Below are 21,710 nucleotides of genomic sequence, written 5' to 3' on the forward strand. Positions count from 1 at the left end.
GGGAATGGGAGTGGAGGGGAGGGGGGGGGGGGTGAAAGAGAAGGGGGTAGGGGGTAGGGGGAGGAATGGGGATAGGGAGCAGCGAGGGGGCTTCCTTCAATCGCCCCGAAGCGGATGTGAGGCTATTGCAACATTGTCTGTCTGTGTGTGCATCCACATTTATATATTGTTGCGGTTATGAAAAAACTACCCTGGGGTTGACGCATTCAACACATAAGGAACCCTTTTTTAAATATTTCATTAATAAGACATCTCTCTGACCATTCTCAGAGAGCCTCCTCAGCGTCGGCGAGTCTGGCATTTCACTCAGGGCAACTGGTACGGTCTTCAAGCAGCCATCAATCATCTGGACTGGTCTCCCATCTCTACTGCCTCTGACATAAATTCTTCCTGGGAATTCTTCCAAAGCAAACTGCTCTCTCTCGTGCACAGATTTATCCCATCTCGTCTTCTGTTGTCATACCCTTCCTCCCGTCCATGGTACATGGAATCTTGTGGTGAGGCTATTGCCCAGAAACAACTTGCTTTCGTCTCCTGGAAAGCAAATCCAACGGAAGGAAATCTCATTTCCTTTCACAAAGCCCGAAACAAGTGTGTGTCCACCCTCAGGAGAGCCAGGAAACAATATCTCTCCGTTCTCAGGACCGAACTCTCTTATCTGTCTCCCTCTTCCAAATCCTGGTGGCGTCTGGTCAAATCTGTTTCTGGTGTTTGTTCCCCCTCCATCCCCTCCCTCACCTCAATTGGCCACACGGCTGACTCCGCACGTGAAAAAGCTGAATGCCTCAACTCTGTGTTTGCCTCTAAATCTTGTGTCCCAAACCCATCCCTCTCTGTACCCACCGTACCCAGTCGTACCCAGCTGCTCCTAGACTCTGTGTCCTTTCCTCCTGACAAGGTGGAAAAGTTTCTGTCAACCCTCGACTCGGATTCTGCAACTGGAACTGACGGCATCAGCCCACGGGTCCTAAAATCCTGTTCTTCCGCTCTTTCACTCCCTCTCTCTGTTCTCTTCACCCTCTCTTTTGCTCAAGGTCATCTTCCATCTGCTTGGAAATCTGCCAACATCACCGCTTTGCACAAAAAAGGTGCAAAAACAGATCCCAGCAACTACAGACCAATCAGCCTTCTCCCAATTATCAGCAAAGTCATGGAATCCATCATTGCTTCAGATATGAAATCTTTCCTCTTCTCCAATGGCTTGATCTCTGATCATCAATTTGGTTTCAGACCTGGACACTCTACTCTGGACATGCTGCTTCTGCTTTCTCAACAATGGATGGAGGTCCTCAATGCCAAACAGGAAATTAGAGCAGTCTCCCTTGACATATCATGTGCCTTCGATACGGTCTGGCACCCCGCTCTGCTCACCAAACTCTCCTCTTTTGGTATCCATTGAAATCTCCACGCATGGCTGGCGGACTTCCTCTCTAGTCGGTCAACATGTGGCCCTGAATGGGTTTCTCTCATCTCCTCTTCCTGTTCAGGCTGGAGTTCCACAAGGCAGTGTTCTGGGCCCTGTGCTTTTTCTGGTCTTCATCAATGATCTCTCTGACTCTCTTGAAAATCCTCTGTATCTCTTTGCTGATGAATCTACTCTCTGTCGCTCCATTCTTCATCCCTCAGATCGGCAGTCTGCAGCCTCCTCACTCTCTGCAGACCTGGACAAAATCACAGACTGGGCAAACAAGTGGAACATGTCTTTCAATCCTGACAAATCTCACACTCTTATGATGTCTCTCCGAAAAGACCGACTGGACAACCCTCCCATCCACTTTCTGAATAATCCTCTCCAAGAAGTTCTGTCACTCAAGCTTTTGGGTCTCACTATCTGCCATGATCTTTCCTGGGAAAACCACATTTCAAATCTGGCCTCCAAAGCCAGTCGCCGACTGGGCATCCTCCGTCGTGCGAAGTCCTTCCTTGGCACACCTGAGCTCCTCACCACATACAAGGCTTTCATCCGCAGCTCAATGGAATACTGCTCTCCCCTCTGGGCTGGTGCTCCTGCCTCACACCTAGCTCGTCTTCACGCTGTTGAAACCAAAGCATTCAGAATCATTGGAATCTCCTGCGATGAAGCTAACTCCAAGGGCCTCTCACTCACTCACTGCAGGCAGGTTGGTGGTCTTTCCGTCTTCTACCGACTCCTCTCTGGCCTTGCCCCCCCAGCTCTCTCTGGGCTCTGTCCCGCAAATATTCCTACAGGTCGCACAAGATCTGCCTGCAACCCTCTTATGGTCAAACTGCCAAAATCAAGACTCTCTGCTCACCTTCACTCCTTCATTCCTCTTTTCTCCCGCCTCTGGAACAAACTCCCTCACTCTCTTCAATCCCACTCCACCCTCCAGGTCTTTAAAACAGCTGTTCACCACCATCTCTTATCTTCCCCCATCCAAAACCTTGATCTTTTCTACCCCCGCTAATTTCACCCCAATTCCACTTTTTTGAAATACCAACTTCTGTCCTGGAAGTCCTTGGTGTCCTTGTGTTTTATACTTCTCCCTCCCCCCCACCCCCCTTCCCATGCCTCCTCCCCCCAAGCCCTCTCCCTTCCACAAATCTCCCTGCTCTCAAATGTTGTGTTTGTGTGCTTCCCCTTCTCTCCCCATCTTGTTTTCCGCTCCCTCTTTTTATATATTTTGTTTGTCTGGTTGATTTGTTTGTGAAGTAAATGTTAGCTCTTTCACGAGCCTCGATTCAGTATACAAAAGTCTGCTTAGTCAGGGTACCTTCTCTCATAACAGCGATGGGGAAATGCATTGCGTGTCTTTTTAGCATGTCATATTCCCTTTGTAATTTCCCACTTGAAATCTCTCCCATCCATCCATCCCAATCCCTCACCTTTTCGCTTGCAAACCACCCTTGCACCATGTCCCACGAAAATCTCTTTTGATTCCAACCAAAAATTCCCACAAAAAAAAAATCTTTCCCTGTCAGAACCGCTTGAACCGTTTACTCTTTAAAAAAAAAAGAAAACCCTCTCCAGTCAATCCATTTCAATATCTCTCGTCCTTTATCCATTTGAATCCCTTTTCCCATCCTTCTTCCCCTAGCATATTCCCACAGCACAAACCATACATACAACACAACGTGTCTCACAGCACCCACATTATGCCACAAAACCCCACAATCAAAGGCAGCTCTGGGCTGCCATTGAGGGAAAGCCTCATGGCGACGTGGGAGCCCACAAAGCGGACGTCGCGTGGCGAGTGGGCTGGGCTGCCAGGTCAACGACGGTGCACACGCACCAATGGAGACATGACAGGCAAGGGTCAAGGAGTGTGGGGGTGACCCTTGCTCCCCAAAACCCCACCTCACCCTGGGTCAGAGGTACTGATATGCACCTCACACATTTTCCTCTCGAGCATCCATCACATACTCTGCGCTTCTCTCAACACCACACCCGCATACCACCGCATTCCCTTCCTTCCCTTCCCTTCACTTTGGACCAATGAAAGCCCACCTGCTTGTGTGGGGTGAGCGAAAGGCTGCACCCAAGACTCAAACTACTTTCTTTCTCTTTCTCTCTATGTTTCCCAATGTGATTGTGGTGCACCTGCCCTATCTTTAGTTAAGTAAGATTGCTTAAGGGAATCTTCATGTGTGAGGGGATAATTGATTTCCTTTGTGACACAGCACATGTAAATATGTGCCATGTGAATTGTGCCTGTAAATACATGCTTTTGAATCATTGGTAAATTGTTTCAAACCTGCTCGATTGTCTTTTTCCATCATTGGTTCGATATCGATGGGAGGTTATACCCCAGCAATTTGCTCCATTAAATAGCCGACCTCCCACTTACAGTTTCACTCAGTTGTACGTAATAAGTAGACACAAAGGTGGGGAGTGGAGAGGATGGTTCCCCAGTTGAGATAACTAGGTCACCAGGTAAGGTAACTTGATGCTGGGTGCGACGACCCTTCTATATCGAGTTGCCCCAACTGGTATCCACAGTTACTGAGCAACCTGACGGGTCGTGCAGTTGTCCATGACTCGTTGGCTTCAGGGTCGGAGGTCGAGTAATGGGTCTGAGCAACCTCCTCGTGAACCCTGTGCTCACCCTGAAACCCGTAATGATATTTTTGCTTTAAATATGATTTTCTCTGTAACTGCTTGTCCGATTGATGCAAAACTTTTAATATCGGAGTCTCCCCATGGAGAATATTTTATTGTTTATTCTGATGTCTTAGGTCACATGGTATCGTGGCCATATTGGATTAAAGGAAACAAAATTTGATATAATTTTCTCCAAAACAGCTCAACAGAAAAAATTTGAAACTTGGCATATATCATCAACACCCCATGGCGTATATATGGTGGTGATGATGATGATGTCATCAGTGAAGGAGTTGGTATTCCAGCCATAATTGTTTGATTCGAAATCTTTATCCAAAAAATCTTAAACTTCACATATTTGATCTATGACCCGATGTGAGGGAAGAATTGAATTTACGACGTTCATAACCCATGGCAATAATGTGTGTGACATAATAAGGTGCATGGATGATATCAGTATATGTGCCATAATAGTAGTGTGTTCAGGTAACGATGCTATTCTTGTTCAGAATGAATGCGCCAGGTGAGACTATGCGCTCTTCGAGTGTTGTTCTAGTTGTACATGTTATTTTTGCTGTTTAATATATCTTTTTATTTTGCTGATTTATTTATTTTTCAATAGACACCAATGCCACTGAAGCATTTCTCCTGCTGAGGAAGATTGAGAGCAAAGGCCCTTTGGTAAGCAACTCTTTTTAACCCCTTTTTAAAGTAATGTATGGCTCATGCAGAACCTTGTAAAACAATTCCTTACCTAGGACGAGGATATTAGTAGAGAAACATTTCCCTTCGTAACTGCCTTCTGATCAAACCAGTATTGGCACCTGGTTTCCGGTTGCTGTGGATGATGTTTGCTTCACTTCTCCATCAATGAAGTTATATCAATTACTGTTTAAACGATTTATAAAATGTTAGTGTGTACATTCCTCTATCTGTAATTATCGTACCTCTTACAATGTCCGGTTTTTAACTTTGTTTGCAGGTGATTTCAGAAGGTGATGCGTGGTATAATCGTGCTGTCTGTTCAGTTTTTTCATTCCCCCATATTCTCTCTCCCCACCTGCTTCCCTTAAATACATTCTATTTCCATCTCTTGTTCCAATGCTTTCACCCCTCCACCCCCCGACTATACTTTTAAGATCGCTCTCACAAACTCAACTGCTTGCTCTCTTCCTGTATCCCTTCACGGATCTGCACTTCTCCCCCCTCCCTCCCCACTCCCCACCTCACCACCCCTCGACCTTCACACACTTTCATCTCTCCCCATCCAAGAAACCGTTTTCAACATGTCAATTAATCTCTTTCACTTCTCTCTTCATTCAATCTTTGAAACGTGTATAATTTGGATCAGGCTACTTCCTTATGTGAGATCTGGCAAATTATTACCTCCGCCACCAAAGTGGACGTGGGTTATGTTTTCACCCCTGTCTGTTTGTTACTTGCAAAATCGAAGATTTTTCAAATATATTGATCAGTCAACTTTGTTATTATCTGTCTGTTTGTTTGTCTGTCTGTTTGTTTGTCTGTCTGTCTGTTTCGCGTACAAGTCACAATTCTGAACCGATCGGAATGAAACTTCACTAAGTTGTAGAGGTAGTCGCGGAGATTTTAAAGTCAAAGGTCATCTTGAGGTCAAATTTCTAAAATGTCAATTTTTTTTTTTTGTATACAACATCGAGGCTCATGGAAGAGCTAACATCAATCACAAAAAAAAACAACGAACGGACACACAAAACATACAAAAAAGGGAGCGGGAGACAAGATGGGGAGAGGGGAGGGAAGCATACAAGTACAACAGCAGAGAACAGGGACATCGGGAGATCTGTGGGAGGGAGAGGGCTTGGGGGGGAGGAGGCATGGGAAGGCGGGGGTGGGGGGGAAGTAAATTGAAAGGTTTCATCCGATTGACTTGAAAGCTGAATATGAATTGAATAGGAATTGAAAGTTGAATATTGGGTCACTGAATTGTGGGAAGCCAACTATTTTTGAGGTCAATGGTCCAAAGGTCAATTCAAGGTCAAACTTCTAAAATCATCAATTTTCATCTTATTAACTTCAAAACTAAACAGCAATTGCATAGTGCATCACTCAATTGGGTGCATCCACCAGTCACAATGCTACCACATTTGGGTTACAACATTAGGCCAGGGCCCAGGTAACTCTAAACCATGTTCTTTAGACAACCTGGAAATATAAAATAGGTCCAGTGGTCCTATTTTATATTTTCAGGTTCTGTAAAGAACAACGTTTAGAGTTATTTTTCCATAAAAGTTTCAACCATGTTGAGCAATTTCTCTGTGCTCCAGCAGACTCTCATTTTAGAGACATTTTTGCAATGAAGTCATATGCTTCCACACAAAGGCAGTTCTGTAAGGCCTATCCAAATGCAGGAATTATACAATACTAAACCATCAAACGTATTGATTAAAAGTTTAGCGACACTGAAAGTGCAAAAAAAAACAAATTAAAGGACATAGTGGTGGAAAATCTTCAGTGAAAACACCTGACAAGATGGAGGCTAGAAGAGAAGCTTTGCAAGCTTCTCCAAAAATGTTGACACGCCGACGAGCACAACTGCTGGGAAGTTCTCGCTCGACCATCAACAGAGTGATACAGAAATATGAGACAGAGGTTCGAATTTTGCACCGACATTGTGTGTGTTGTATTGTGCAGATGGAGGAAATGTTGAGTTGGATCTTGGAGACGGCGTGAAGCTGGAAGGTGTGAAAACATTTTGCTACCTCGGAGACATGCTGAATGGAGAAGGTGGATCAGACTCGGCAACGGTTGCTCGAGTGAGATGTGCATGGAAGAAGTTTCGGGAACTGAGTGGCGTGCTGACGATGAGGGGAGTGTCATTGAAGCTGAAGGGAAAGATGTATGCTGCATGTGTGAGAAGTTTTATGATTTATGGGAGCGAGACATGGGTAATGAACGTAGAGCAGCAACGAAGGCTGGAAAGGGTGGAAATGCGAATGGTTCGGTGGATGTGTGGAGTATCGTTGAGAGAGAGGAAGACAAATGATGAATTGCGAAAGATGATGGGAATAGAGCATGTGATGGATGCTGTGAAGAGAAACAGGTTGAGATGGTCTGGTCATGTGTTGAGGAAGGATGAAAGTGACTGGTTGAGAAGAGTGATGGAAATGAATGTAGAAGGAAGTAGAGGACGGGGAAGACTGAGAAAGACTTGGCTAAAGATGGTGGAAGAAGAAATGCGGGCAAGGGTGCTAACAAGGGGAGATGCAGAAAATAGGGCAAAATGGAGAAGATTGTCATGGGGACCGCAAGGCTAAAGGTGGGTTTTCACGGGACACGCGAACGGTTCGCGAAGGATGCGAATGTCGAAAAAATGGCAAAGTCCAACATTCGTATTTTAGGCTCCAAAAGTTCGCCAAACATGCGCGGGGGTTCGGAAGCGTCGTCAATTGTTCGCAGGAGTCGTTTTTTGTTCGGCGGGTATTTCAAACATTTTTGAAATACCCGCCGAACAAAAAACGACTCCTGCGAACAATTGACGACGCTTCCGAACCCCCGCGCATGTTTGGCGAACTTTTGGAGCCTAAAATACGAATGTTGGACTTTGCCATTTTTTCGACATTCGCATCCTTCGCGAACCGTTCGCGTGTCCCGTGAAAACCCACCTTTACCCCCGCTCTAGCAGGGAAAATGGCCTTAAAATGCCTGTTGTATTGCGCAGCGGATCAAAGAAGGTCAGGATTTTCGAGACAGCATCTTATTTAGTGATGAGGAAGCATCTTCCATATCAGCGGCCACATGAACAAACATGACCTACGAAGTTGGGCAGAACTCCAACTGTACAAACATATGGAACAACCAGTTTCTGTCGTGAAAGTAATGGTTTAGTGTGACATTGGATCAAGTGGTATTCCATAGGAGCTTTCTCCTTCGAGACCGGAGCCGGACAAACAGTGACAGTTAACACATACCTGGACATGCTGCAGAGAAGATTCCTTCCGGCACTGCGAAGGAAGCAAAACGTCACTATGAATTCACTCATCCTTCAGCAAGACAATACACCACCTGCACACGTCTAATGGCGCTTTCGAGATTTTGAGACATTTCCCAGGCGACTGACTCATTTCTCAATGGACGGCCAACCCATGGCCTCCCTATTCCCCAGAACTGTCTACTCCCGACTAATATCCATGGGGGTCCCTCAAAGTCTACAAAACAACCCACACACACTGCAGGAGTTGAAAAGCAACATCAGATGGGAAATCAGACTCACACCGGCTTCAGTTCTCAGCCGAGGTCATGGACAACGTCAATGTTTGTGTGGCAGGTGTCATCCAGAGGGGCAGTGCATGGATTTCCTCAACCATTAATGATATTGCTCCCTCCTGCTTGTTGAAGCATTTTTGGTAAAAATATACAAAAATTTAACAAATCTTATTTATTAGACAAGAACAAACAAAATCTACCAATAATAAAAAGAAGTTGTCGTTAAATAAGAAGATGTACATCATTTTGGACCACCCTGTATATGATTTGTTTGGTGCGATAATTGTCAGGAAACAGCTTGCCTTTGTGTTTTCCTCTGAGTTTGTGTTTTTCGATACGAGGCCCACCTGAGCTCTGAACTTGTAGGTCTCCACCCATCCACAAAAATTGGTCGCAATTTGTTCAAGTCTGGTACACACACCTCATCTGTTACTGAACTCTTGAAAGGGCAGCATCACGATGGAAAATGCTTCACACTAAGGAGAATTACCTTCACTCTCTTTGTCGAAACCTCCACCCAACATTTGACTTTCCATCTGCAAAGGTGGAGAAACTCCTCACCACTCTCGACTCTTCTGCCATGACCACATGATAGTACCATATCAGGTCTCTAGTGATAGTGCCAGCTCTTTATGCTTCATATATGTACTTCTCTTTTTCCAGGTCGTCAATTTGGTCGGAATCTCCAATCATCAATTTGGTTTCTGTCCAGGTCGTTCCTTCAGCTTACAATGGTCTGCAAGCTCTGCACATGCTTCCTCTTCATTGCAAACAATGGATGGATGCCTGACACCGCACCCTGCTGTCCTATCTGTTGACTAACAGCATCCATGTTACCATCGTGGCCTTGCTATCACATTTTCTTCATACTCAAAAGTATTGGTTTTCTTTTTGATGACCTTCCCTCCAATGCTCCAACTCTGGAGTCCGATGGCCCTCAATCTAGTGTTTTGAATGGGAGCAATGTGTTCTTGATGGACATTAGTGATGTATTTTCATCAATGGAAAATGTAATTTATCATTTTGTTCATTGAGCTGGAACTTGTTTTTATTGCAGGAAAGAACAATTGTCTCCCATTAATTGTCCCTCAATTTCCCGGTGTGTACCCTGGTTTAGAATAGGTACACCATATCCCTGCGAGTCGTAGGAGGCGACTACGAGGGTTGGCGTCAGGAAGGGCATCTGGCCATAAAAACATTGCCTCAAAAAGAGAACCATGGCAATTACAACTATATATGGGCAGGGTACAGCCCGAAGTGGAGATCGGTTTCTGAGGTTTGGGACATGGAATGTAGAGACAATTACAGGGAGATCAGGAGAAGTGGTGGAAGTATTGGTCAGACGAAGAGTGGACATATGTTGTGTGCAAGAGACGAGATGGAAGGGAAGTAGTGTGAGAATGGTGAAGGGTAGGCAGGGACAGAAATACAAGTTTGTGCGGCAAGGGTGCCCGGAGGGCGTGAATGGTGTTGTTGTCCTGTTTTCTGAGGAGTTTGTAGACAGTGTGGTGAGTGTGACGAGAGTGAGTGATAGGTTGATGATGGTGAAACTGATGATTGGAAAGCTCTTGGTGAACGTCATCTCGGGATATGCTCCGCAGGTTGGTCGGAGCGATGAAGAGAAGGACGAGTTCTGGTGTGCGATAGAGAAGCTGATGGAAAACATGAAAGATGAGGAAGTTGTTGTGGTAGGAGGAGACCTAAATGGACATGTGGGAAGGAGTATGGACGGTTTTGAGGGAGTTCATGGGGGTTACGGATATGGTGTGAGAAATGGAGAAGGTGAAAGGATTTTGGAGTTTGCTGATGGAGCTGATTTGTTGATTTGTAATACTCAGTTCCAGAAAGAGGATAATAAGCTTGTTACATACACGTCAGGTGGGTCGACGACAACCGTTTACTACCTGATGGTGCGTCGGCAAGAAAGGGGGCACCTCCGGCACACAAAGGTGATCCCGGGGGAGGCGGCTGTTTCACAGCACCAATTGGTTGTCTGCGACATGGTGAAAGGTGCGAGGAGAGCTCGGCAGGTGAAGTACCAACCGAGAATGAAGGTGTGGAGGTTGAAAGGTGACAGTAAGGGAGGCATTAAAAGAGAGGCTGAGTAGGGTAGAGGATGATGTGGTTGAGCTTGAAAGTGGTTGGATGTCAATGAAAGATAGTCTGTTGGGAGCCGTTGGTGAGGTATGTGGATGGACAAAAGGACCACCGAGGCACTCGGAAACATGGTGGTGGGATGATGAAGTTGGAAAGAGGATTGACGAGAAGAGTAAGAAGTTCAAGGAGTGGCAGAAGGCGAAGGGTACGGGAGCAGAAAAAGCAGACCATGAAAGTTATAAGGCAGCCAAGAAGGCTGCAAAGAAAGAGGTAGCAAAGGCGCAGGAGGCATGTAGGAAAATGTTCGGAGAACGCTTGGATTCGGAAGAGGGTCAGAGAGCGGTATTCAGGATTGCAAAGCAGATAGTGAAAGAGAGGTGTGATGTGATGGGGGTGAGTTGCTTGAAGGATGAAGTGGGACAAATCGTTGTGGACCCAGATGGAACTAAAGGAAGATGGAAAAGATATATGGAAGTGCTGTTGAATACAGAGAATGAATGGGATGGCAACATAGTGAGTAACCCAGTTTTAGGACCGGCAGAGAAGATAACTGAGAAGGAAGTTGAGGAAGCGATAAAAGCAATGAAGAGTAGAAAAGCAGGAGGGCCGACGGGAGTTGTGGGAGATATGTTGAAGGCAGCAGGAAGTTGGGGTGGGAAGAGAATAACAGAGATCTGCAATCTGGTGGTGAAAGAAGGCCGCATTCCAGTGGATTGGGAACTGAGTACCCTCGTCCCTCTATACAATGGGAAAGGTGACCCTCTGGAGTGTGGCTCGTACCGAGCGATAAAGTTATTGGAGCATGTCATGAAGGTATTGGAAAGGGTGTTGGAGAGGAGGATAAGGAAGAAGGTGAAGATCGACGAAATGCAGTTTGGATTTATGCCAGGAAGAGGAATGACAGATGCGCTCTTTATTGTGAGGCAGTTGCAGGAGAAGTACATGTAGAAGAGGAAGAAGTTGTTTCTTGGGTTTGTTGATCTGGAGAAAGCATTCGATGGGGTTCCACGCGAAGTATTGACATGGGCATTGAGGAAGTTAGGAGTGGAGGAATGGTTGATCAGAGTAGTGATGGCAATGTACAAAAGAGCACGCACAACTGTAAGGACGAAGGTGAAGGTGGGAGTGCATCAGGGGTCGGTACAAATCCACTACTATTTGTAGCTGTGATGGAGGTGCTGGCTCAGAACGTAAAGGAGGGTTTACCATGGGGTTATTGTATGCAGATGATCTGGTGTTGATTGCTGAAAGTATGGATGGACTGAAGGATAAGATGAACAAGTGGAAGGAATGTATGGAGAAAAAAGGTCTGAATGTGAATATCGGAAAGACTAAGGTGATGGCAAGTGGTAAAGCATGTGGTGAGGTGGAAAGAACTGGGAAGTGGCCAAGTGCTGTGTGCAGGAAGGGTGTCGGAGTGAACTCCATTCAATGTACAATGTGCGCTGAGTGGGTTCATCAAAAATGTAGTGGTCTGAGAGGGTCATTAACCAGTGTGGCAGCTACATTCAAGTGTAAGGTGTGCACAGAGGGAGCTGCAGATGGAGGAAATGTTGAGTTGGATCTTGGAGATGGCGTGAAGCTGGAAGGTGTGAAAACATTTTGATACCGAGGAGACATGCTGAATGGAGAAGGTGGATCAGACTCGGCAACGGTTGCTCGAGTGAGATGTGCATGGAGGAGGTTTCGGGAACTGAGTGGCATGCTGACGAAGAGGGGAGTGTCCTTGAGGCTGAAGGGAAAGGTGTATGCTGCATGTGTGAGAAGTGTTATGATTTATGGGAGCGAGACATGGGTAATGAACGTAGAGCAGCAACGAAGGCTGGAAAGGGTGGAAATGCGAATGGTTCGGTGGATGTGCGGAGTATCGTTGAGAGAGAGGAAGACAAATGATGAATTGTGAAAGATGATGGGAATGGAGCCTGTGAAATGATGCTGTGAAGAGAAACAGTTTGAGATGGTTTGGTCATGTGTTGAGGAAGGATGAAAGTGACTGGTTGAGGAGAGTGATGGAAATGAATGTAGAAGGAAGTAGAGGACGTGGAAGACCGAGAAAGACTTTGCTAAAGATGGTGGAAGAAGAAATGCGGGCAAGGGGGTTAACAAGGAGAGATGCAGAAAATAGGGCAAAATGGAGAAGATTGTCATGGGGACCGCAAGGGTAACCCCCACTCTTTCAGGGAAAATGGCCTTAAAATGCATGTTGTTGTTGTTGTAATTGTCCCTCAATAAGAATCAACTGGAAACCTACGAATATATTTATTGGTTCGGCCTCCTGGAGAGATACAATCTTTGTAGCTCCTGGACATTACAAACAGTTTACCTTTCTTGGGAATATTATATTTCCAAACTGTCTTCTGAAGCCGGCCACCGGCATCGAATTCTCTGCAAGGTCATTTCCATCCTCTGCTATCCTCAGCTTATAGCAGTGTATCAGATTTTCCATCAATATGTCATGGAATATGCCTGGGCCCATGTGAACTACTGGTGCTTCTGCTAACCATCCTGCACCCTCCCTCCTCACCTATTCCCCTTGGAGCTGGAGTCTGAGGCCCTCCTTGCAACAGAGGGGGAGTCTCATAGTCTATTTTTGTACACCAGAGGTAGGTTAATGGCTTTGTAGTCTTTTACCAACCAGATTATGGTCTTGCTCCTCTTCCCTGGTCACCTCTCTGCATACACTTGCCCCTCTAGGTCATATGCGTTTTACCAGAAACCACTACCTTATTCACCTCCCCAAGTTTAGGGAAGAGAGCGAAGTCGATGGCACGCAATCACAAATCCCCACGCTTCCCACCTAAAACAAAGGTGAAAGATGGCAAAAAAGTTCCATCATGAATGACCCAATATCAAATTTTGAATTTAAAGTTTTTTTTCCGTTTGACCCCTGTGACCCCAAGCCAATGAACCTGGGGTCACGTCCCAAAAATCATTAAATATTCCATGCATCCCCAAATGTTAATTGCATTTAAATAGTTTAATTTAAAAATGTTTTAAAATGTGCCTGTAATTGCCTTTTTCCGTATTTGACCTTTTGACCCAGCCACAGGGGGCCGAGCTAAAAAGTACACCTGCTGTTACAGCTTCTTGCTGTGTGGTGATCAAAACTCCCAAGCTTGGTGAATTTATGCACAACCGTTTATGCGGAGATAGCATGACGGATGGACCACCAGACAGACATATCCGATTACGTTTTTTTCCCCACAAAGCAGGGGGATAATAACACTCACCTCCATTCATTCAACTCCTTCCCTCGCAGGTGGAATGGTCTTCTTAATTCTTTTGTCACACGTTTCTCTCGAGGACTTCAAGACATCTGCCACTTACCACCGTGTGGTTTCTCCCATCTGTACCTGTGACCTTTACTTCACCTGTTGATCCCATCTCACTTTAATCTGTAATTCCTCTCCTCTTTCTGCGGTGCATCCATGCTCACCTTTCTGTTGTCACTTCACCTCACTTTGTCCATTTACCCTTTACCTCCTGCTGTTTCACTGTTTGTTAACCTGAAATGTCATTACGGGACACTTGCACAGTTTCCATCGGTCCTGTATTTACCCAGAATGCTTTATGCAGCTGCGATGTCAATTCACTCCTGAGTTTCCCAATTCTACCACTCTCGCTCCACAAACCTTCAGCAATGTCTGTCTTTTACGATTTTGTCTGGAACAAGAAGTGCAGGTTAACTTTGAAGCCCCTCTAACACCGTTTCCTATTCCATTCCTAGGTGAACTCTGAATTCTACACGGGTTGGCTCGATTACTGGGGACACAAACATTCCACCAAGGCCTCGTCGTTGATTGCTCATGCGTTGGACAGAATTCTCTCCACCGGAGCCAGTGTGAACATGTGTGTTAATCACCCTTCTTTGGGCATTTATCATAAATTAGCTGCAAACCTGGATATCACTTCAAAATTATTCAACCTTTTCATCATTGTTTTTAGCTTGTTACCCCGTGTACTCGAAGCGAAAAGCGGGGTAAAGCAATCGGTTTACGTCTGCCTGTCTGTCTAACCTGTCTATGAACGTCAGTTTATGATGGAGAACAACTTATTTAAATGGAATGTTATATATTTAACACAAATAGGGACATGAATCAGAAAACGAACCTGTAGTTTACCGTCCTTTGGCTCTCAATTCGTTCCGACCGCACATGTGCAGAGAGGAGTTAGATGATTTTTACGGCATAGCCCGTATGGCAAAGCCGTATGTCATTGTCCATATGTATGTATGTCCCTCACAAACATACACCAATCAGAGCTGAGGATCTGGTCACATGACAGGGGTGATGCGAGGTGATTACGTATGTGATGTTATTACGGTGTACGATGGCTGACTACACACACCGCCATTTTGATTTCTATGCCATTCAGGCCAAACATATCGTCGAACTTGTCATATATCACAATCACCGTGCTCTACCTTTACGTTTTTCATTCAGTGTGAAACACAAACAAACCGATTGTTAAAATGACCATCAAATATCGAAAGCATAGATGTTACGGCTCTTCCAACAACACATTACATACAACTTCGCGAGATCTTGGCGACGGCGGCAGGGATTTTCGAAGCTCCACACGGTCTCCACGTTTTTCGAAGTTAAGTCTGTTCACAATTGTATTTTGTCGAAACTGTATTTATATTTCGGTGTGTGAAGTTATTGTGTGCAACTTTGGTTGTTTCTCGGTGTTTATCTTTCATAAATTGATCGTCTGTTTGCCGTGTCGCGAGCAAGGCCTTGTACAGTGTGCACTGTACAACCTTGAGGCTTTGTTTTTCTCTCAGTGGTCCGTCGTTTGTGATCCAATAACTTTCGTTCTCTGTATTCCCAGTCTTTTCACCCATAGCCTACTTCCTTGTGTAAATCTCAACTCAAAAAAAAAAAAAAAAACATTTCCTTCTCTGTTCTCATTCGTTTATTCATTCTTATTCGTTCGTTCGTTCTTCGACCACGTGTTTCTCCCCCATTTCCCCAGATAGTTTTCACTCATTAACCTTCAATGTTTACACTTTCCCCTCAAGTTATGTATTCCGTCATATTTTATAACACCTTTTTCTTCTTCTTCTTTAAAAGGCTGCTTTCGACTTGCTCACCAAATCAATTCATCCCAAAAAAAATATCCATCTCCTATAGTGCCTTTGTTCTACATTCCCTAAACTCTCCTGCACTCCATCCTCCATCCAGCGTCCTCAAACGTATTTTTAACTCGAAGGTCACAAGAAACTCATTTTGCAATAAATGTTCGTTTCCCATAAATCGTATACTTTCAAAAATCCAATCTCACCCATCCCCTCCAAATCTTCCCCATAACCCCTCCCCTCCAAATCTTCCCCATCACCCCTCCCCTCCAAATCTTCCCCATCACCCATCCCTTTCAAATCTCCCCCCTTGCCCCCTCCCTCCTAAACTACTCCCTCACCCCTCCCCGCCAAGACGCCCCCTCGCCCCTCCCCTCCTAGACTCCTGCCTCACCCCTCCCCTCCAAATCTCCCCCATATCCCATCCCTTTCAAATCCCTCCCCTTGTCCCTTCCCTCCCAAACTCCCCCCTCACCCCTCCCCTTCAAATCTCCCCACCCTCATTGCTTCTCAATTTCCCCCCGCTCACTCCCCCTCCTCAAAGCGTCCTCCCCGCTTCTTCCCCCTTCAAACTCTCACCTCCATCTCCCCCAACCTTCTGCCTCGCTCTTCCCCCTCCTCAAATAACACCTCATTGTGGCTCACCCAATCACCATCAAACCTTTTGTCCGCCCCATCCTTCCCTTTCTCCGAGCTATTCTGAAATCTCTGACACACCTTCAACAGCTCTCCCTACCTCTTCCACATCTTACCCTACCCCTCCTCCCCCCTGTTCTGTATCTGATGCTCCCCCTTCCTCTTCATTAACAGTATGGACCTCAAACATCCGGGGCCTTCGTTCAAACTTAACTGATCTCTCCATACAGGTTGCTTCTGTCAAACCAGACGTGATCTGCTTAACAGAAACTTTCCTCCTTTATGATGTCTCTGATTCCATAGTATCTCTCCCGGGCTACTCCCTCCTCCGGTATGATAGACCTGAGCCTCGTCCTGGAGGCGGGGTTGCTATCTTTATCAAAAACTCTCTTCCTCACTCGCCCTGCACTGCACTCTCTCCACCTCACCCCCAGGAATACCTCTGGCTACGGCTTCCCCTTCGCTCCCACCTCTTGTTCATATGTGTGTTGTACCGTCCACCAAACAGTGATGACTCCATCTACATCTCGCTGTCTGATGATATGGACCAACTTCTATCTACTCATCCCAACTCTCTCTTCCTCATATGTGGTGATTTCAACTGTCATCATGCCAGTTGGCTGGGTGTGGGTACCTCTCTCACCAGCCATGGCTCCTCAGCAAAGGACTTCTGCGACTCACTGGGACTGACACAATCTGTCAATTTCCCGACCCGGATCTCAGTCAACGGAACATCTTCTCTTCTGGACTTGGTTATGACTAACTTCCCTGAAAATGTCTGCTGCTCTTCTTCTGCTCCGATCGGATCATCTGATCATGTCCTTGTTAAAGTGGACATCTCTCTGACCATCCTCAGGGAGCCTGCTCAGCGTCGACGAGTCTGGCATTTCACTCAGGCCAACTGGCACGGTCTTCAAGCAGCCATCAATCATCTGGACTGGTCTCCCATCTCTACCACCTCTGACATCAACTCATCCTGGGAATTCTTCCAAAGTAAATTGCTCTCTCTCATGCACAGATTTATCCCATCTCGTCTTCAGTTGTCATACCCTTCCTCCCGTCCATGGTACACGGAATCTTGTGGTGAGGCTGTTGCCCAGAAACAACTTGCCTTCGTCTCCTGGAAAGCAAATCCAACGGAAGGAAATCTCATTTCCTTTCACAAAGCCCGAAACAAGTGTGTGTCCACCCTCAGGAGAGCCAGGAAACAATATCTCTCCGTTCTCAAGACCGAACTCTCTTATCTGTCTCCCTCTTCCAAATCCTGGTGGCGTCTGGTCAAATCCGTTTCTGGTGTTTGTTCCCCCTCCATCCCCTCCCTTACCTCAAACGGCTACACAGCTGACTCCGCACGTGAAAAAGCTGAATGCCTCAACTCTGTGTTTGCCTCTAAATCTTGTGTCCCAAACCCATCCCTCTCTGAACCCACCATACCCAGTCGTACCCTGCTGCTCCTGGACTCCGTGTCCTTTCCTCCTGACAAGGTGGAAAAGTTTCTGTCAACCCTCGACTCTGATTCTGCAACTGGACCCGACGGCATCAGCCCACGGGTCCTAAAATCCTGCTCTGCTGCTCTATCTCACCCTCTCTCTGTTCTCTTCACCCTCTCTTTTGCTCAAGGTCAACTGCCATCTGCTTGGAAATCAGCCAACATCACCGCTTTGCACAAAAAAGGTGCAAAAACAGATCCTAGCAACTACAGACCAATCAGCCTTCTCCCAATTATCAGCAAAGTCATGGAATCCATCATTGCTTCTGATATGAAATCTTTCCTCTTCTCCAATGGCTTGATCTCTGATCATCAATTTGGTTTCAGACCAGGTCACTCTACTCTGGACATGCTGCTTCTGCTGTCTCAACAATGGATGGAGGTCCTCAATGCCAAACAGGAAATTAGAGCTGTCTCCCTCGACATATCACGTGCCTTCGACACGGTCTGGCACCCCGCTCTGCTCACCAAACTCTCCTCCTTTGGTATCCATGGAAATCTCCACGCATGGCTGGCGGACTTCCTCTCTAGTCGTCGTCAACGTGTGGCCCTGAATGGGTTTCTCTCATCTCCTCTTCCTGTTCAGGCTGGAGTTCCCCAAGGCAGTGTTCTGGGCCCCGTGCTTTTTCTGGTCTTCATCAATGATCTCTCTGACTCTCTCGAAAATCCTCTCTATCTCTTTGCTGATGACTCCACTCTCTGCCGCTCCATTCCTCTTCCCTCAGATCGGCAGTCTGCTGCCTCCTCACTCTCTGAAGACCTCGACAAAATCACAGACTGGTCAAACAAGTGGAACATGTCTTTCAATCCTGACAAATCTCACACTCTTACTATGTCTCTCCGAAAAGATCGACTGGACAACCCTCCCATCTACTTTCTCAACAATCCTCTCCAAGAAGTTCTGTCGCTCAAGATTTTGGGTCTCACTATCTGCCATGATCTTTCTTGGGAAAACCACATTTCCAAGCTGGCCTCCAAAGCCAGTCGCCGACTGGGCATCCTCCGTCGTGCGAAGTCCTTCCTCGGCACACCTGAGCTCCTCACCACATACAAGGCTTTCATCCGCAGCTCAATGGAATACTGTTCTCCCCTATGGGCCGGTGCTCCTGCCGCACACCTAGCTCGGCTTCACGCTGTTGAAACCAAAGCTTTCAGAATTATTGGAATCTCCCGCGATGAAGCTATCTCTGAGGGCCTTTCACTCACTCACCGCAGGCAGGTAGGTGGTCTTTCTGTCTTCTACCGACTCCTCTCCGGCCTTGCACCCCCAGCTCTCTCTGTGCTCTGTCCCCCAAATATTCCTACAGGTCGCACAAGATCTGCCAGCAACCCTCTGATGGTTAAACTGCCGAAATCTCGGCTCTCCGCTCACCTTCACTCTTTCATTCCTCTTTTCTCCCGCCTCTGGAACAAACTCCCTCACTCCCTTCAATCCCACTCCTCCCTCCAGGTCTTTAAAACAGCTGTTCACCACCATCTCTTATCTTCCCCCATCCAAAACCTTGATCTTTTCTACCCCCGCTAATTCACCCCAGATCCACCTTGTTTGAAATTCCAACTTCTTTCCTGGAAGTCCTGGCAGTGTCCATATGTTTTATACCTCTCCCACTGCCCCCTTCCCACGCACCCCCCCCCCCCCCCCAAAGCCCTCGCCCTCTCTCAGATCTCTCGATGTCTCCATGTCTCTCGGTCCCTGCTCTCAAATGTTGTGTTTGTGTCCTTCCCCCTCTCTCCCCATCTTGTCTACCGCTCCCTATGTTATATGTTTTATGTGTCGGTTTGTCTTTCTGTGTGATTAATGTTCGCTCTTTCACGAGCCTCGATATTGTATACAAAAAAAAAAAAAAAAAAAAAAAAAAAAAAAACTTCCAACGACACATAGGCCTTAGGCTTCATACCTTAATGCCGCTTCGGACAAATTAGCCCAGGTTTCTAAATACACGTCTCGTTTTTGTAACAATAATGATAACATTAATAATAATCATAATAATCTAGTAAATATAATCGTAACACTGCAACCCCTTTGTCGCGACTGCAAACATACTTGATGAGAAGCGGTGTATGATTCATGGATGACTTGATGAAAAGCGGTGTCCTAATTATCATGGGAGTAAGGAATTAGCATTGATTCATTAATACATTAACATCGTCTTCCTTATAGCCGGCGAAGCCGGTGTTGTGAATGAACGCATACGTATTATGTTGAAAAGCCAGATTTTGCTGGATCCTTTGAGAATTTCGAAGCTTTGACGCACCAAATCGCTCCATGGAGCCATCTTGCGGATGTGGAAGTATGCATAAAAAATTGCGAAAAGTTCAATAGGAGTTTGTTTCACCCGTCTTTTTTTGATTCACAATCCAATGCACCTCTAATTTGTAATTAAAATACTTTAAGACCAACCTCGTTCCCCGGGCCCACACGGGTTATCTTCAATGAAAATCTTCACCAAACACCGGAACCAATGAGATTCGAGCATTTGAAAAAGTATTTCAAAAAAGCTTATTACCGCGTTTCGGAGGCTGAAAACGGCATCAAATATTCTAAAATTGACGAAGAATTATTTTTTAGAAATCTCGCGGCCGTTGGGGATAGCTTTTCATGGCTGGAAATATCTGAAGTTGAGACGGAATTCACCGAATTAATCAAGAAGTAAATTTTATACATTTTAATCTCATCCAGAATGCAAATGGTGTCATTTTGAACTAGGTACGGTACCTACTACACCTACCTACTACCAACTACCTAACCTACTGATGCCATAGGTGAGGGCGAGACTACCGAAAGTAAGCTGTAACACGTGCCCTTTTGTGGTTTGTTTTCAACGTATCCAATCACGTGACTGTTGTCGCGAAGGGTGCACTAACCGGAAGTTACGTACTTCCGCGGGCGGCTATACAAACATTTCGTATTATTTTTCATAAACGTTGTATTGTTAGATAGAAAATTACTTCTAGCTTGTCGGAAAGTTAAAATTTTAAAGATCAGACAAGAATTAAGCGAGTTATGATCAAATAACCTACACCGTTTCCATAATTTCTGGCTGTAACACGTGCCCTTTTGTGGTTTGTTTTCAACGTATCCAATCACGTGACTTTTGTCGCGAAGGGTGCACTAACCGGAAGTTACGTAGTTCCGCGGGCGCCTATAGTGATGGGTAAAATAGTGGCAAGAGGCTTTGGCTTCGCCGGCTCATTGCGGCTTTGCAGTAGGGTCATATTAACGTTAATAATAATAATAATAATAATAATATAGTAAATATAATCGTAACACTGCAATCCCTTTGTCGTGACTGCAAAGTTACTGGATTGAAGCGGTGTATGGTTCATTGTTGACTTTTGTCTGTAAAACACCAGGATGACAGTTTATATTCGGGTCAGGATTCGAACCCAGGCTGGACAGCTCTGAGGGGAGTGTGTATACTTCCACGTCTAGGATATCCTATCAGGCCTTTGAAATCCAGTTATTTATTTACATTTTTACGAGTGGCAAGGCAATCATTTTGTCTCTTTTCAGGTACATGTTTGAAGGAGGTACAAACTTTGGTTACTGGAGTGGTAAGTTTGTATTTCAAATATATTTGATAGTTTGTGATGTAAAACATTTGATAAGACAACCTGTAAATATATTTGAGTACAAAATAACTGTGTGAGTGTGCTGTTATATGAGTGAATTGTTGTATTTGTGTACTGTTGTATGTATTATTATATTTGTGTACTGTTGTATGTATTGTTATATTTGTGTATTGTTGTATGTATTGCTATATTTGTGTATTGTTGTATGTATTGTTATATTTGTGTATTGTTGTATGTATTGTTATATTTGTGTATTGTTGTATGTATTGTTATATTTGTGTATTGTTGTATGTATTGTTATATTTGTGTATTGTTGTATGTATTGCTATATTTGTGTATTGTTGTATGTATTGCTATATTTGTGTATTGTTGTATGTATTGTTATATATGTGTATTGTTGTATGTATTGTTATATTTGTGTATTGTTGTATACAACAACAACACAACATGCATTTTAAAGGCCATTTTCCCTGCTAGAGCGGGGGTTAGCATTGCGGTCCCCATGACGATCTTCTCCATTTTGCCCTATT

General features: G+C 45.3%; 1 protein-coding gene across 2 annotated transcripts in view; it reads left to right on the forward strand.

Moving 5' to 3' along the window:
• Positions 1–21,710, forward strand: part of LOC137433753 (beta-galactosidase) — a 119,834-nt gene that overhangs the window by 47,442 nt on the left and 50,682 nt on the right. For both annotated transcript variants that reach the window (XM_068126031.2, XM_068126029.2), the window contains exons 7-9: positions 4,683–4,741; positions 14,130–14,251; positions 21,122–21,162. In XM_068126031.2, coding sequence (XP_067982132.2) covers positions 4,683–4,741; positions 14,130–14,251; positions 21,122–21,162 — 222 coding nt within the window. The remainder of the gene's footprint in view (positions 1–4,682; positions 4,742–14,129; positions 14,252–21,121; positions 21,163–21,710) is intronic.

This window comes from Myxine glutinosa, chromosome 10 (assembly GCF_964187855.1).
Source record: "Myxine glutinosa chromosome 10, kmMyxGlut1.1, whole genome shotgun sequence".
NCBI lineage: Eukaryota > Metazoa > Chordata > Myxini > Myxiniformes > Myxinidae > Myxine > Myxine glutinosa.